We start from the raw sequence: 16225 nt of genomic DNA on the forward strand, positions 1-16225 counted from the left end.
CGCCCCCCCCCCTCCCGCCGCCTATGGTGCCCCCCACCGCGCCGTGAGGCGAGGCGAGGCGGGCGGAGCTGGGGGCCGGCCCCCGCGGCGGAGCAGGGCGCCCCAGGATGAAGCTGACCACTCAGGCCTACTGCAAGATGGTGCTGCACGGAGCCAAGTACCCGCACTGCGCCGTCAACGGGCTGCTGGTGGCCGAAAAGCAGCCGCCCCCGCCCCGCAAGGACCAGCAGCCCCACGGGCAGCCGCAGCCCCACGGGCAGCCGCAGCCCCACACCCTGTTCGTGGACTGCATCCCCCTCTTCCACGGCACCCTGGCCCTGGCCCCCATGCTGGAGGTGGCGCTGACGCTGGTAAGGAGCGAGAGTAGCACTGGGCCCATCGTCAGCGCCCTCACGGCTCCCCTAGAGCGCGAGACAGGTGGGGAAACTCAGGCAGTAGCTTCAGTGATTTCCCCCCCGAGATTGCGTGTCAGATCAGTGGAAGGGCTAGGGATAGAGCCCGGATGTGGAAAGACTCCCTCAGGCAAAGCTGAAAGGGGGGAGACTCGCATGTGCGCCCGCACAGGTCTGCAAAGACACACACCACTTTATGGCTGAGACCCACGGAATGGCCCCAAAACCAAAAGGATCCTGAGAGGCCTGTAATGGCCAAGTGAGATCTACTCTACCTCGCAGAAGGGCTTGTAGACTGAGCCGTGGAAAAGCAGGAGTTCATGCAGGCAGATGCTCTACACTGTCTGCACTAGAGTTTTTCACTGCTGAAAACTGCCCCAGCTGAAAAGTACAGCTCCTATTTTGCTAGTGTAGACTTAGTGCTTGTCTGTAAGAGGAAGTTGACAGTTATAGCAGTATAATTATACCAGCATAATTCCCCAAATGGACACACTTATTCCAGTTTACCCCTTCCAAAGTGATATACACTAAACTGAAAAAGGTACTCATATACTGGAATAAGAATGCCCACACAGCAGGTTATACAAATATAACTAGATTGGTTTAAATTCACAACTTTGCTTTTACAGGTATAACTTTCCCATGTAGACAAGGTCTGCCTCCTAGACTAGAAAAAAAAAAAAAAACTAGGCTTTTTAAAATGTTAGCTAACATGACTTGAAACACCAGTTAGCATCTAATGTAACACCTTTTAAATCGTGTTACTAGTCATGTTGTAAACAAGTGTTAAACTTTGTTTACATGCTACAAATGGTATTTTAAGTCAAGGTAGGTAATTCTTAGGGAGACAAGGTGGGTGAGGTAATATCTTTTATTGGACCAAGTTCTGTTTGTGAGAGACAAGTTTTCAGGTTTACACAGCGCGCTCTTCTTCAGGTCTGGGAACTGTACTCAGAGGGTATGTCTACACAGCAAAGAAAAACCTGCTGTGCTCCAGCCCGAGCCTGGAAGTCTACACAGCAATGAAACAACCCCACAGCCTGAGTCAGCTGGCATGGGCTAGCTGCAAGTTTTTCTTTATTGTATAAATATACCCAAAGTGTCACAACTAAATACAAGGTGAAATAAATAAATACTACGTAAGTAGTTAACACATATTGCAAGGGACCATTCAAGGTGAAGTGGCCCGTGATATGGGGAGGGGGTTAGTGGGTTATAGATTGTTTTAATAAACCATAAATCCAATGTCCCTATTCAGTCCATGGTTCTTAGTGTATAGAAAAGTTATGAATTTAAGTCCCCAGGCTCGTCTTTTGAAGATGTTGTGTAGATTTCCTTTGAGGATGAGGAATGAGAGGTCAGATATAGAGTGATAGTTTTTATCATTTTTCTGTGTGTGTTCATTTGAGAATGTAGTGATTGTCTCATTTCACCCACATAGTTATTATTGGAGCATTTAGTGCACTGAATGAGGTACACCACATGTTGTGATAGGCATGTGTGGGACCCATGGATCTTGAAAGATGTATTGTGGGTGGGTGTTGATCATTGTACCAGCGGAGATATGTCTGCAGGTTTTGCATCTGTTGTTCTGGCAGGGTCTGGTGCCGCTTTGAGTTGGTGTGTCCTGGTCTGTGGGGAGAGAGCTCATAGGAATTGCCAGACTCGATGAGACCCAAGGTCCATCTAGTCCAGTGTCCTGTCTGACAGTGGCCAGTGCCAGATGCTACAGAGGAAGGAATGAGAACCTCACAGTAGGCATATTTGGGGTAATCTGCTCCCCATATTATGTGTTATCCTGGTCTCTAACAGAAATTGGCTTCAACCCTGAAGCACAAGTTTTAATATCCCTTCCAAAATCTATTCTTGTGAATTATAACTTTGGCTATTCTTGATATCCATATAAATATCCAATCCCTTTTTGAGGCCTTTTAAATTCTTGACTTCAATGACTTCCAGTTTAATCATGTTTACGTTAAAAAAGCATTTCTTTCTAAAAATGCACCAGTTTTTCCTAGTCAAGACAGGGTCACAGAAACTAAAGAAATACATGTTTACATAAAGCCTGATGTGGTTAGAGCACAGGACTTAGACAGGAGATGAGGGTCCTCTTCCTACATCTGCCATGGATTTGCTGTGACACCCTGGGTAACCCAGAACTTTTCTACATTAAGGAAACTTCTACTGGTATAACTGGTGTAGTTATGCCAAAGCAAACCCCTAATGTATATATGATGCACCGGTGCAAAGTAGGGATTATACCACAGCAGTGTACTGTGATTTAATCCAATAACATGCCAATGTAGTCACATTTGTGTGAATTTCTTTCTGTAGACAGGGCCTAGTTTAACCCTTCTGTGACCTTCAGATGGGTGAACTTTAAATTCATTCGTGTTTTTAAAGGGTCCTAGGCTCCTTGGATGAAAGGTGTTATTGAAGTACAGTATAACATTTTATACTGTATTTTTTAAGATGTGTGGTGGTTATAATGTCTTTAAATCAAGATTAGATGTCTTTTTAAAAGATAGGATTTAGCTCAACCACAAATTCTGGGCTTGATACAGGAATTACTGGATGAAATTCGCTGGCCTGTGTTATGTAGGAGATCAGACTAGACCATAACAGTCCCTTTTAGCCTTCAGATCTATGAATAATGTGGTTGCAAGCAGACTGAGCCCTGGTCTACACTGTGGGGAGGGGGTGGTCGATCTAAGTTATGCAACTTTAGCTGCGTACTTAGGTGGACTTACCGTGGTGTCTTCACCGTGGTGAGTCGACTGGTGCCGCTCCCCCATCGACTCTGCCTGCACCTCTTGTGGCGCTGGAGTACAGGAGTCGACAGGAGAGCGCTCGGGGGTCGATCCTTGCCCACCGGGTAGTGTAGGCATACCCTGACACCCACCGTGACTAGCTTTAAGGAACTTTTGCTCAGGCATCATCAGTTTAAAACAAACTGAAATTGTGACTTCCCAGATTGCCTGGTACTTTGATGTGAGTGTCCCACATTATATTGTTTGTATTGCACTGGAATATACTGAGCTAACATTTTAGGACTGATGTATGCTTGTGGCTTTCATTCTATTAAATGTGTACCTCTTGAAATTATACTAGTCATCAAAAAATATAAATGAAGTATCAGTGTTGATAAGCAAAAGATGTAACAATGCTTAAAAAACAAAATAAGGCTTAGCTTTCAAACATGGGTGCCCAGACACGGATTTTAAGATACCTAAATACACAGATTTTGGCCCAGTCCTGCAAGCTGATACATAAGGGCAGATCCTTGTCCCTGTGTAGAAGCCAACTGACTTCAGTGTGGTTCCATGTGGGTATAAGGGTGCTCTCACTCAGAGCTCCATGATTGGGGCCTTAGAGGCTTAGCTACAAGCAGCCAAATTTGAAAACTAAGCCTGTAGTAAGAGAGAATGATGTCTTAGTTTTTAAAATGACTGGACACAGTTGTAGAATGTCTAGTTACTGGAGGCTGAAACAGCAAAATTTAGACAAAATGAAGGGCCGAAGCCTTTTGAGAAACACCAGCTCTGTCTAAATGAGCTGAACTAGGCGACAGTTTGTATATTTGTTCATTTCCAGTGATTAATTGGTTTAAAATATAGGTAAGTACTCAATTCATACAGATTGCTATATAAGTATGTCAGGCTATGTCTATACGTACAGCTCTGCAGCGGCGCAGCTGTACCGATACAGGTGCTCCGCTGCAGCACATCTGGTGAAGATTCTCTATGCTCTGGTGAAGCGCGCTCCCATCGGTTGCAAGCAACAGAAGTTATGTTGGCGGGAGAAGCTCTGCCCCCAGCTCTGCTCCTGGCCCAGCTCCGCTCCTGGCCCTAGTCACAGCTCTGATTCTGGTCCCGGCACCCAGGGGAGTGTGGACAGATTACATTACGAGTAAGGGGGGCGGGGTGCAACATAAAAAGTTTGGGGACCACTCCCTTAGAGCAGGGGTCGGCAACGTTTGGCACGCGGCTCGCCAGGGTAAGCACCCTGGCGGGCCGGGCCAGTTTGTTTACCTGCTGACGCGGCAGGTTCGGCCGATCGCGGCCCCCACTGGCTGCGGTTCACCGTCCCGGGCCAATGGGGGCGGCGGGAAGCCGCGGCTAGCACATTCCTCACCCGCTTCTCGCTGCCCCCATTGGCCCGGGACGGCGAACTGCGGCGAGTGGGGGCCGCGATCGGCTGAACCTGCCGCATCAGCAGGTAAACAAACTGGCCCGGCCCGCTAGGGTGCTTACCCTGGCGAGCCACGTGCCAAACGTTGCAGACCCCTGCCTTAGAGTGTGTAAGTCTCCTAAGTGCAGTGGAGTGTTTCAGTGTTTGGCCTGTATCAGAAGCATTGTTTTTCTGGAGTTAAGATTCTAAACTGTTAGGAAGGGGGCCTTGTTTTCTTAGATCCTGATCCTACAATGTGTGGCATGCAGAGGGACTGCTGCAGCCCCATAGAACACAGCTGACTTCAGTCGGGGCCCTATGTGGGCAAGTAGCTTCCAAGCTTTTTTTAAAAACAAAACACCTAGGAGTTAATGGATTAAAGCCCCAATCCTGCAAACATGCTGGGAGACTGCTGTGCCAAACGTTTTGTTGTTTATATTTTTTATTTGGAGATCCTGGAAAAACTGGGACACAGTGCAATTACAGAATGATTCAACTATGTAAAAAGGTATCCTGGTCATGGAAGATCTTTTTTTTTTTTTTTTTTAAATCCAAAATTGGACCCTGATCCTTAATGGGTCCACATGTGAAGCTCGTTATAAGATCTGGGTCTTAATCTGTATATTCTGTTTGTTATACAGCTGAAAAATTGAAATATTAGTACATTATGTAACTTAAACCTTAAAATCCTCAATTTATTGCCTTTTCACTACTTCTTATTTGTACTTGGTTATTGATTTTAAAAGTAAAAGGCATGAAATCCCCAACTTTCCCACAATTAATCAATTTTTGCAAGCCCTAATTATAAAGTTCATGAAGATGGGTTGCAAATTACAATACTTGTCAATTTTTAAAAACTTATCAAGAGCCCAAAGTCTCTTTCTCTATTTGTACAAAGGCTAAGTATTTATGTAACAGCTCACAGTAACTGCATTGTAGTGGCTTTTTAAATGGAGGCTGTTTTGCATGTAATGTAGCAATATGAATACAAGGAAAATCCTGAGTTAAGGAACCATCTTAAGTGAACAAGTCAATAAAATTCATGCAGTTAAAGTTGATGTCCTTTTCCAGAAACACCTAGATATCCAAAGGGTCTTGCAGCATTGGTTGAATTTAATGAGGGGATTTTTTTCCCCCAAGGCCTATTACTATAAACTCTTCCTTGGGTGAATAATCATTACCCTGGAGGTGAATGGACTGCTTATGTGAATGAGGATTTTCTGAGTTATGCATGAGCATCAAATTGAGTTAATATTTTCTAAATCTAATTCTTAGTTCAGAGGATACATTTTCAGTGCCAGCCTTGTCCATTTTAAAAAAGTTCTAAAAATGAGTATTAAAGGAATACCAAAAAAAATCCTATTGATATCAAATGACACTTGAAATGATGTCATAGCTCAATTTCAAATTACACATGGGGAAAGGAACATGTACCAAGCCACATGTGTCCTGTAGGCACAACAGCTTTAATGGAAACATTCATAGTGTTTATCAGGCGTTTTCAGCAAAAGGATTGGAAGGAATAAATTTGCACAATTCTTAATTTGAACCTTTTGTTTTGAATTTGAAATCAAGTCATTTTTAAAAAGCAAGTTACAAAAAGTTTCAGTTACTGCCTTTGACTCCCCCAGCCGGTTGTTGTAGTTTTACAACCACACTTTTCTTTTTTTAAAAACTCTCTTTCCTGATGTAGTGCAGTTGCTCTCCACTGACTGGTTATACATGAGCAACAGTGACACAGCCTGTATACTCAGGCCTTATCTATACTCGCAAATCTTTCAAAATCCTTCATGGTTGCAGTACTGTGGGTGCAGCTCCACTTCTGGTAGCAATGGTAGAAGCTCTGGGGGAAGATCCTCTTCTGGAGTAAGCTGACTTCAGTGGAGCTCTGACAGTTTAAACAAGCTGAGGATCTGCCCCTTGGGTATACTGGCCACTGGCATTTTTACCTTGTAAAGCACTTTGACATCCACAGGTGAAAAGCACTATATAAGAGCTAGGTATTGTTGTTTTTATCACTTGTCTCATGTTGACCTGCTCTGATCAGGATTAGACAACAGGAATAGAAACATCAGTGGCCAGTTGATGGTATTGCAACAATGTGAAATTTAAGGAAAAGTGCTAGTGTAAACCTAGCGAAATTGCTGTTAAATTCAGAAAGTTAACAATCTTTGTTTACAGAACAAGTTTTTTCACTGGGTGAAAGTTTACTTTAAAAAGAAAACTGCCAACTTAAAAGTTACACTTGTTTGAAATTGTTTTCAGTAGCATACACAGTAAAAATGTCAGACAAATGTAATTTTTAAATTGACAGTTTCCTTTTTAAAGTAAACTTGTGTCAGGGTTGCTGGCTTTAGTGCCAAGGTTTCAGCCCACTAGCAATTAAAACTGAAATCATAAACCCTTGAAATGGGGTTTATAATTGCTCCAGTTAAGGGCCAACTGCTGTTTCAATGCCAGAAGATGACATTTTAATAAAACATATAAATCCGTGTCATCCCCTGTGAATGAGGGATTATTCACATGGCTTTCTTCTGCTTAGACAGTTTAATACTGTAATTATTCTACTAAATATGGAATTTTTGATTTACAGGATGCCAAAGTTCAACATCAAATACATTTTGGAATCCATTTTAATCAATCTATTTGGGTTTTTTAAAATGCATAGTAACTGGGGAGGGAAGCACTAGCTGTTTTCTCCACCTCCCAAATTTCTGGATTATCCTGGCCTGAGACTCTTAATTGTGAGCAACAGGAATGGTAGATGTGTATTTTCAAAACAACAGAGATAATGGACCAAATTCAGAGCTGATATCCATTGTTTTCCAGTTATTTTTTTCCTGCTTTACACCAGGTTTGAATTTGTCCCTTTCATTCAAAAAACTATATAAATTTCCATAGATTTTTTTTTAAAGTATTTGCATATGTGAAGTCTTATTCATAGAACAAGGGACCATTATGATCATCTAGTCCAGTGACTCTCAACCGTTCCAGACTACTGTGCCCCTTTCAGGAGTCTAATTTGTCTTGCATGCGCCCAAGTTCCACTTCACTTAAAAACAACTTGCTTACAAAATCAGACATTAAAATGCAAAAGTGTCACAGCACACTATTACTGAAAAATTGCTTACTTTCTCATTTTTACCATATAATTATAAAATAAATCAATTGGAATATAAATATTGTGATTACATTTCAGTGTATAATATATAGAACAGTATAAACAAGTCATGTATGAAATTTTAATTTGTACTGACTTCACTAGTGCTTTTTATGTAGCCTGTTGTAAGACTAGGCAAATATTTAGATGATCAATGTACACCCTGGAAGACCTCTGCGTACCCCCAGGGATACATGTACCCCTGGTTGAGAATCATTGATCTAGTCTGACCTCCAGTATAACACAGGCCCCCAGTAATTCCTGCATCAAGCCTGTGTTTTGTAGCTGAGCTACAGTATGTTTTTAGAAAGGCATTCTATCTTGATTTAAAGACTAAGTGATGGAAAATCCACCCACCATCCCTTGGTAAATTGTTCTAATGTTTAATTACCCTCACAGGTGAACAATTAAGAAAAAAGAATCTTGTATTAATGCAGATCCCCCTAGCAACTGGGATGATTTGGAAGAATGAGACAATAGAATTTTTTTGTCACATCTTTCAGTTCTTAAATTTAAGGCATCAGTTGCTTTTTAAAGAAAACATTATCCAATATAAAAATGTATACATTTTAACACTGTGAACTTCTATTTTCAGCAAAATGGATGCAACTGTCTTGTGAAATGGGGTTATAGTCTCACATCCTGTACATTTCCCTACTTCCCACTGCCAACTAAACACTAACAGAAAATAGCCAGTAACACCTAAAATTTGATTCCAGTGGTTACTCAAGCGCTTCAGAACAAATTCTGTTCTTTGAATTTCAGGCCGTACATCACAATTCAAATATCTTTTTGTTCAACTTAATTTCATTAATGTTTTATATATCTTTTCCCTAATACTTGTGTTTCTTCCTGTGTTGTGGTTAAGAATATTAGCATTTGGTTAACTTCATTAGCAATTGGCTAAAATGTTATAAGGTTTCAATTGCCATTTTATCCTCAGGAAAGATGTATGCTTTTTGGTAGTTTTGTTGTGTGATTTTTCTGGACTCACAGTTGTTTTGATTACTCTTTCAGATTGATTCTTGGTGCAAAGAGAATAGTTACGTGATAGCTGGATATTATCAGGCTAACGAGCGTGTGAAAGATGCCAGGTGTGTCGATGCAATATCTCCTCCTGTTTACTCTCTCATGCTGCATTTGTACTATGCCAACAAAAATAATTGCACGTATAATCTGTGAATGTTGTTTAACTTTGACAACTGTCATGTGGTTTCACCTTGTTTCCTTCATACTATTAGATATCTGTGAAATGTCTTTTGTGTGATCTCAAACCTCCATTTTTCCAGAATTACTCCTATATCGTAGATGTTATAGAATTGTTGGATGTTTCAGTGCTTGCTAATCAGTTTAACTGGCAGATATCCGGGAAATTCACTAGAATTCACAGATCTATTCATGAATCTATAGATCTTTTAGGAACTCATTTTGAAGTGATTTAATCGCTATCAGATTATTTAATTGGCTTTAATTTTTTATGAAACTCTTTGCCAGCTAGTCATGGAATTGTCTTGCAATGGTACACCATGTAAGTAGAGCACAGAAGTCATTTCTTACTCATCACTTCCCCAAGATTACTCTTTAATAACAAGTTGTAAAATTTTCAAAACCAGCAGTTATTTCAGAGTCTGAATTCCATTAAAAGTCATTGGGACTTAATGTACTTTTGAAAATGGAATTTAGGCTTCTAATTCACTCATGCTGTTTTTGTAAATTTTACCCAAGATGCACTCACTGTAAATTAACTATAGAATTGTAACTGCCATGTGTTAATCCTTTTTTAAAAGTAAAGTCCACTGTAAATACTTTACAACTAAGACCAGGGAAATTTGCATCACTATATTTGCATCACTATAACTACACTAATATGTAGTCATAGCGATGGAAGCGCCTAATGTTATAGACACACTTTGCCAGTGCCAGAGGAGACTTGAATTGTGTGATTTGTAACTTGTACATTAGTGCAATACATCTACACATTGGGGGTTTGTGCTGGTCTAGCTATACTGATGCCAAAATGAAAACACTGTATACCGCAAATTTTATTTGCAGTCCTGTCAGAAACACTATGCTTTTTGAGATACAGCAGTGACACAATGAATTTGTTGTCCGCTTTGTGTGTCACTGCTGTAGATTAATACCAAGTTACTTAGGCTCTTTAGTTCAGCAAATAGTATTTTGGGGAAAAGCTTCAAAATCACACTCACTCAGATACATCTGCAACTGTATACCTTATCTTAAAACTGAGTAATTCTATATTTTCCCTCTCATTAATTCAGCTCATTAAATAACCAATAAAAGTCATCCTAAGGGACAATATTTTAAGTTTACACATGTATATTGAATATTTTTTCTTCCCATGTTTAAATCATTAAGCTTATCCAGTATTAAGACTAATTAGAGGACATAAATGCTTTCATTTTAAATCAATATTAACATCTTGTTCTCAGTAAAAACATTTTAATTTATTCAAGCCATTTTGTTGGAGCAACATTTCTTCTGGTCTTGAGGGATATCTCCAAATAAAAATTCTCATGTCTCTGAAGCTATCAGAGGAGTTGAGAGGGTTTACCATTTGATCAGCTTTGATTTAGGTGCAAGCAGATTTTCTTTGGAATCTACTAATTCTAACATAACGGGACGGAGTGGGGGTTACTTCCACAATACTTTAATACTATATATGCTTCAGCATATGACTTGCTAGAGACGCTACGAATTTTTGGAGATGTTGCTGTTGACTTTCACATTGCCACAAGACTAGCAGGAAATATAAAATAAGGCATTTAAGGAACTCTCAGCAGAGACTCTCTCTGTATATGTACAATGACTAGAACAGTGCCTCTAGACACCCATAATATTAATAGATAAGGGGTTAAATCCTTCTTACGCTAATGTGCCTATGCCTTTTAGAAATTCTAAACTCACAGTGAAGACTGAATCTGCTGAAAAATACAAACTTCATATATCAGTTTGTCTATATACACTCTCTTTCTCTTGATATATATTATAGTCTGTGGAGGATTTTCTGGTGGTCTGCAGAACTGCATTTCTCAGGTGGTGATGCATCTATCACTTATTAAGTTGTGATGCATTCTTCTGATAATAGCACCGTCTGGGACATTTTAAGACTTTCAGTTTAGTTGGTCCAAAATACCTCTGGAACACACACCTGTCTGCACCCAGCACAGCTTTATTTTGGGTAAATTCAGCTGTGATCAGATTTTCTCCACCAAGGCTAAAGGAGTGGCAAACACAGGACAACAGAACTGAATTCCAAAGTGACCTGAAGGGAGTAAAGCAGCAATTGCTGTAGGCAATGAGGGGAGATTTGGGACTATTAAATGTAAATCTCTAAATGCAGGCAGAAGAAATAAATAGCAAATCTACAAAACAGTTAAATTCCTCCACGGCCTAAATAGCCACAATTATCCCATTAAAGTGAACTTTTCATCTGACTACCGTTTTAATACTATTTGCTCCTGCAGAGAAATTGTGCATTTGGAATATTGGGAATGAAGGGAAGCTAGTATGCAAGAGGATCTGTAGTAGAAGTTTCACACATAATGGAAGTTTAAGGATCACTGCTCCGGACTTATTAGTTAGAGCAAAGTAAATCCATTAAAGACTTCTAGAAACGTAAGAGGAGCACATAACTTAGATCTTCCAAGGGAGTGTGTTTTACATGCAGTTGGGTAATTTGGAGGAATATTATGCACTTATTCACTTTAAATTTATGAATTTGTTTGCCAAGATACCCTTGCATCACACAGTGACTGTACCTTTTACTACCTTGTTAAAGAAATATCAATACATTTGCTTACTAGTGGAACTGGATATTGAATGACTTTTAGATGTAGATTGGTGAGCAAATTTAGAAATATCCTTTTCCAAGTTCCTGGAAATGGAGCAAAAGATAACCATGATATTCTGGATCTGGTGGGAAGGTTTGGAAGCTGCAAACTATTGGATCCACATCAAGTCTGAGTAAGCATTTACTGTCGAATCATGGAAATGTAGTTCTGGAAAGGCCCTCAGGAAATCAAGTCCAGCCCTCTGTTCTGAGGCAGGACCAAGTAAACCTAGACCATTCCTAACAGGTGTTTGTCTAATCTAGTCTTAGAAACCTCCAGTGACGGGGATTCCACACCCTCCCTTGGAAGCCTGTTCCAGAGCTTACCTACCCTTATCATTAGAAAGTTTTTCCTAATCAATGTAAATCTCCCTTGCTGCAGATTAAGCCCGTTATTTCTTGTTGTACCGTAAGTGGAAATAGAAAACAATTGAGCCCTGTCTTCTTTATAACAGCCCTTCACATATTTGAAGGGTTATCATATCATCAGGTCTACCTCAGTCCTTTCCCGCCTCTACCTCCCCCCCCCCCCCGGTCTAAACATGCCCAGTTTTTTTTAATCTTTCCACATAGGTCAGGTTTTCTAAAGCTTTTATCACTTTTGTTGCTCTCCTCTGGACATTCTCTAGTTTGTCCACTTCTTTCCTAAAGTGTGGCAACCAGAATTGGACACCGTACTCCAGCTGAGGCCTCACCAACGCTGAATAGAGTGGGGCAATTACTTCCCTTGTCTTACATAGGACAGTCCAGTTAATGCACCCCAGAATATTAGTCTTTTTCACAACTGCATCCCATTGTTGACTCATATTCAATTTGTGATCCACTGTAACCTCAGATCCACTATAACCCCATCTAGACAGTTATTCCCCATTTTGTAGTTGTGCATTTGATTTTTCCTACCTAAGTGAAATACTCTGCACTTATCTTTATTAAATTTAATCTTGTTGAACTCAGACCAATTCTCCAATTTATCAAAGTCATTTTGAATTCTAATTCTGTCCTCCAAAGTGCTTGAAATCCCTCCAACCTTGGTGTCCTCTGCAAACACTATAAGCATACTCTCTACTCCAGTATCCAAGTCATTAATGAAATATTAAATAGTACCATATCGAGGACTGACCCACGTGGGACTAGATACACCCTACCAGTTTGACAGCGAACCATTGATAACTACTCTTTGAGTACAGTCTTTCAACCAGTTGTGCCACCCACCTTATAGTAATTTCATTTAGACTGCATTTTCCTAGTTTGCCTATGAGAACGTTATATGTGACTAGCAAAAGCCTTACTAAAATCAATATATATCATGTCTACTGCTGGAACACAGCTAAGATATAGATCATGTGCTAAAGGGAGATGATTCAGTGTTTTTCTTACCCTTCTGACTTAGATCAAATGTAGTATCAGTTTAATATCTTGTTCCTGTTTGCTACAACACTGTTTTTCTCATATCTCTTCTCAGCTCTTATTTCCTACTGGTTTCAGCTGAAATATATAGTACAATTAACTTGACCTTCTTCTGTAGTCCAAACCAGGTCGCTGAAAAGGTAGCCTCCAGGATTGCAGAGGGCTTTAGTGACCCAGCACTCATAATGGTATATAATTTCATTTATCTCTCTTCTGATTATAATCACAATATTGGAATGAGCGTTTAAATCCCATTTCTTGGCTCTGTTAATAGAGTAATGTGATGACTAACTTGCTGAGCCCTCAGAATGCCTTGGGGAGTCCCTTGCAGGGCATTCAAGCAACGCCTTTTGGCCAGCAGAGCAGTTACTGTGCTCTAAAGAGAGCCTACTTCTGGCTCTCCTTGGTCATAGAGAGAGGTGCTGCATTCTGTGTACGTGGTGGGAGAATAAAGAAGGCATTCTTCCAAAACCTTTCATGACATAATGGCTTACCTTCTCAATGGGGCAAAAGCAATGGTGGGCTACAGTGGAATGTTGGTGGTTTAAAAGAAACCACTTTAGACCATTTAAAAATTGGCACTTTAGAAGCAGCAACAAGATGAAACACTGAATGGGTTAATGGAGGTGACTGGAAGATGCTATGATGTTCAAAACCACACTGTCATTTTTATATCATCTCTTTATTTGGGATCTTGAAGGAAAGAACATGATTTGTTTCTGTTGCATGTTAGGTGGATAACACTAAATTTACGATGGAGTGCACAGAACCTGCCATTCATGTGTATGAGCATCATGAAAACAAATGGAGATGCAAAGACCCACATTTGTAAGTAATATGTTCGTATCTAGGTTGTGATAAAGAGATGTTCCTTTGTGTAAATAGCTGTAAAGAGCAAAATTGTCTTATTACACTTGAACAACATAATATAGAATGACCTGGTAAGTAGAAAACAGGCAATAGTTGACCATGCTTTGAAAGCTTTCTGTTTTTCATAATGTTGAGAGAAACATCTAGCTTATAAAAACAAAACTCTGTCAGTATTCTGCCTCCTAAGCTGTAGTCACACTGCATAGTGCTTAATTGAAAGAGCTGGTGGAGAACATTTTCCTTGAGAACTATTAATTCCTAGTTATTTTACATTCTAGTGATTATTGTGAAGACTGGTCTGAAGCCCAGAGGATCACCGTATCTCTCTTGGACAGCAAATCCTACGAAACCCTTGTGGATTTCGATAATCACCTAGATGACCTCCGGAATGACTGGACAAACCCAGAGATCAACAAAGCTGTCCTACACCTATGTTAGGGAGGCTTCCACTGACTGATTTATGGGCATTTCCACTATGCTGAAGATACTTTAAAAAAATATTTTTGAATGTAAATAGAGTTCTCTTCAGTACATTCTGGGGAACGCCAACAGCAGATTTAAAAAGAACGGCATGTCACTTGGAAAAGGTAACGTGCCCATAAGCAGTCAAATCTTTTTAATGAGAATCCTTAGAAGAAATACAAACTGTCAGTTATAGCCATCCTTGTGGATTCCTTCCCAGTTGTAGTGATTGTTGCTATAACCTTTAAAACCAGAACTACTTCTGCTTGTCCAAATTGTTCATATTAAAAAGTTTTGACTAACCTTTTATAATCTTTAGAGAGAGTAATTTTTAAAGATTTATGAAATATCTTTCAAAAATGAATCTTGTCCTTAGATGAGATGTTTTTAAACTCTTTAAGTCACAAATGTATAAACAAAATCCAGTGGTAACTGGTCTTTTGACCTGGTTCTTAACTGGCATTATTATTGATGCAGTAGAATAATGCTAACTGCTAAAGATTGTACTCTGTGCACATATTACATTTGTTCTGCAGCAGTTTAGCATATCATAGCTACAGAATAACATATACTGAAAGCAATATTCCAAATGCTGCAGAGATTCCCAACCACGCTGGGACTACAACCACAGTTGTTACCTAAGAAATAGTTACAACCAAGGCCAAAACAAATCTTAACTTTATGGTTTGTGAAAAGGACTTAGAGCACAGTAACGGTTTTGAATCCGCTACAAGGCTCTGTAGGAGTTGAGAAAACAAGAGAAGAGTAAAATGCCATCTTGATTATATGCAATCTTTCTATCTGGATTTTAAACAGATACTCTTAATTCTGAGCTGATTCACACATCCATTCAAATAGGACTGAAATGTACCTATCTGTAAATTAAAGGCAACTGATCTGTCTTTAGCATATGGATCAAAGGAACCTTGAAACGCTCTAGTTCATCTTAAATCTATATGTTTATCTAATTAATATCTGTTTCTAACAAAAGTTTACCAGTTGATGGGGAAGCTTTATAGCAGAATTTCTTTTGTCATTTTTATATGTATTATTTTGTACCAGGTACACCAAAGGCATTGTACCTTACCTTCTGTCTCTTTCTTTTAGCTATGTTACTATAGAACTTGTAACAACTTAACCTGGTGAACCTAATGAACTTGAAAGGATAAATTTTATATCATTCAACACTTTTTAACAGTAACAACAAATGGAAGGAAAATGCTTTAGCTAACCAACTGCTATTGTAGCTTGTCCCCCACCACCTGAAAATAAACTTGATGACATGGGGAATGTCAATCAGATACTTTGTGGCATCCTTGGTGGGGTTGGGTGAGGAGAGAAGCGGGTAGGGAGGAAAGGAGCGCAAGATAAGTAGACTCAATTACTGACTGCATAGTGCAGTTAATGCACTAACTTGTCTTTGACCTTGAAAGACCTGAGTTCAGTTCTTAATTAGATCAGAAATTAAGAGAATTTGGTCTCTTGCTCATAAGAAGTATTTGGTACACACACATGTTGCAACATAGTTCGCTCAAAGTCTTTTCCTAAGTTCCCTACCAAAACAAACCCTTCACAATGAAGATCCAGATGCAGTATTTATCTCCTAATTTTTTGCTTTTTTCTTCAAGCAAACTTTTGAAACTTGTGCAAAAAGTAAGGGATGAGATTTTCAAAACCATTCTTGAGTTGACCTCGGTGTGCTCCTATTAAAGTCGGTGGGAGTTTTACCATTGATATCAACGGGAACAGAATTAAGGCCAAAATCCCACTCTAAAGTAATAGTTGTTATGAATGAGGATTACAGAAATTAGTGCTCCCTTTGTTTCACAGTGATGATAAACTAGTTTGGAGAAGGATGAAGCAGACATCATTTGGGGAAGTAAAATGCTGAATAGTCATGGCTGAACAAGTGTA

General features: G+C 39.7%; 1 protein-coding gene across 2 annotated transcripts; it reads left to right on the forward strand.

Moving 5' to 3' along the window:
* Positions 1-28: 28 nt before the first annotated feature.
* On the forward strand, positions 29-15612 carry LOC112108574 (ER membrane protein complex subunit 8). 2 transcript variants are annotated; one of them, XM_026663642.2, is made up of 5 exons: positions 29-350; positions 8740-8816; positions 13035-13167; positions 13713-13807; positions 14128-15612. In XM_026663642.2, exons 1-5 carry the CDS (start codon positions 108-110, stop codon positions 14285-14287), a joined length of 708 nt encoding a protein of 235 aa, XP_026519427.1. In that variant the 5' UTR covers positions 29-107; the 3' UTR covers positions 14288-15612. The 2 variants fall into 2 exon arrangements, with proteins under 2 accessions (XP_026519427.1, XP_026519428.1); XM_026663643.2 differs by having other exon boundaries at positions 30-350; positions 13098-13167.
* Positions 15613-16225: the final 613 nt, after the last annotated feature.

The sequence above is a fragment of the Terrapene carolina genome, unplaced genomic scaffold (assembly GCF_002925995.2).
Source record: "Terrapene carolina triunguis isolate 2854851 unplaced genomic scaffold, T_m_triunguis-2.0 Scaffold33891, whole genome shotgun sequence".
Classification (NCBI taxonomy): domain Eukaryota; kingdom Metazoa; phylum Chordata; order Testudines; family Emydidae; genus Terrapene; species Terrapene triunguis.

Coding starts and splice junctions, on each gene's coding strand:
- LOC112108574 (XM_026663642.2), top strand. CDS start 108: ATGAAGCTGACCACTCAGGCCTACTGCAAGATGGTGCTGCACGGAGCC. Junction 351..8,739: donor TGGAGGTGGCGCTGACGCTG/GTAAGGAGCGAG, acceptor TTACTCTTTCAG/ATTGATTCTTGGTGCAAAGA. Junction 13,808..14,127: donor AGATGCAAAGACCCACATTT/GTAAGTAATATG, acceptor TTTACATTCTAG/TGATTATTGTGAAGACTGGT.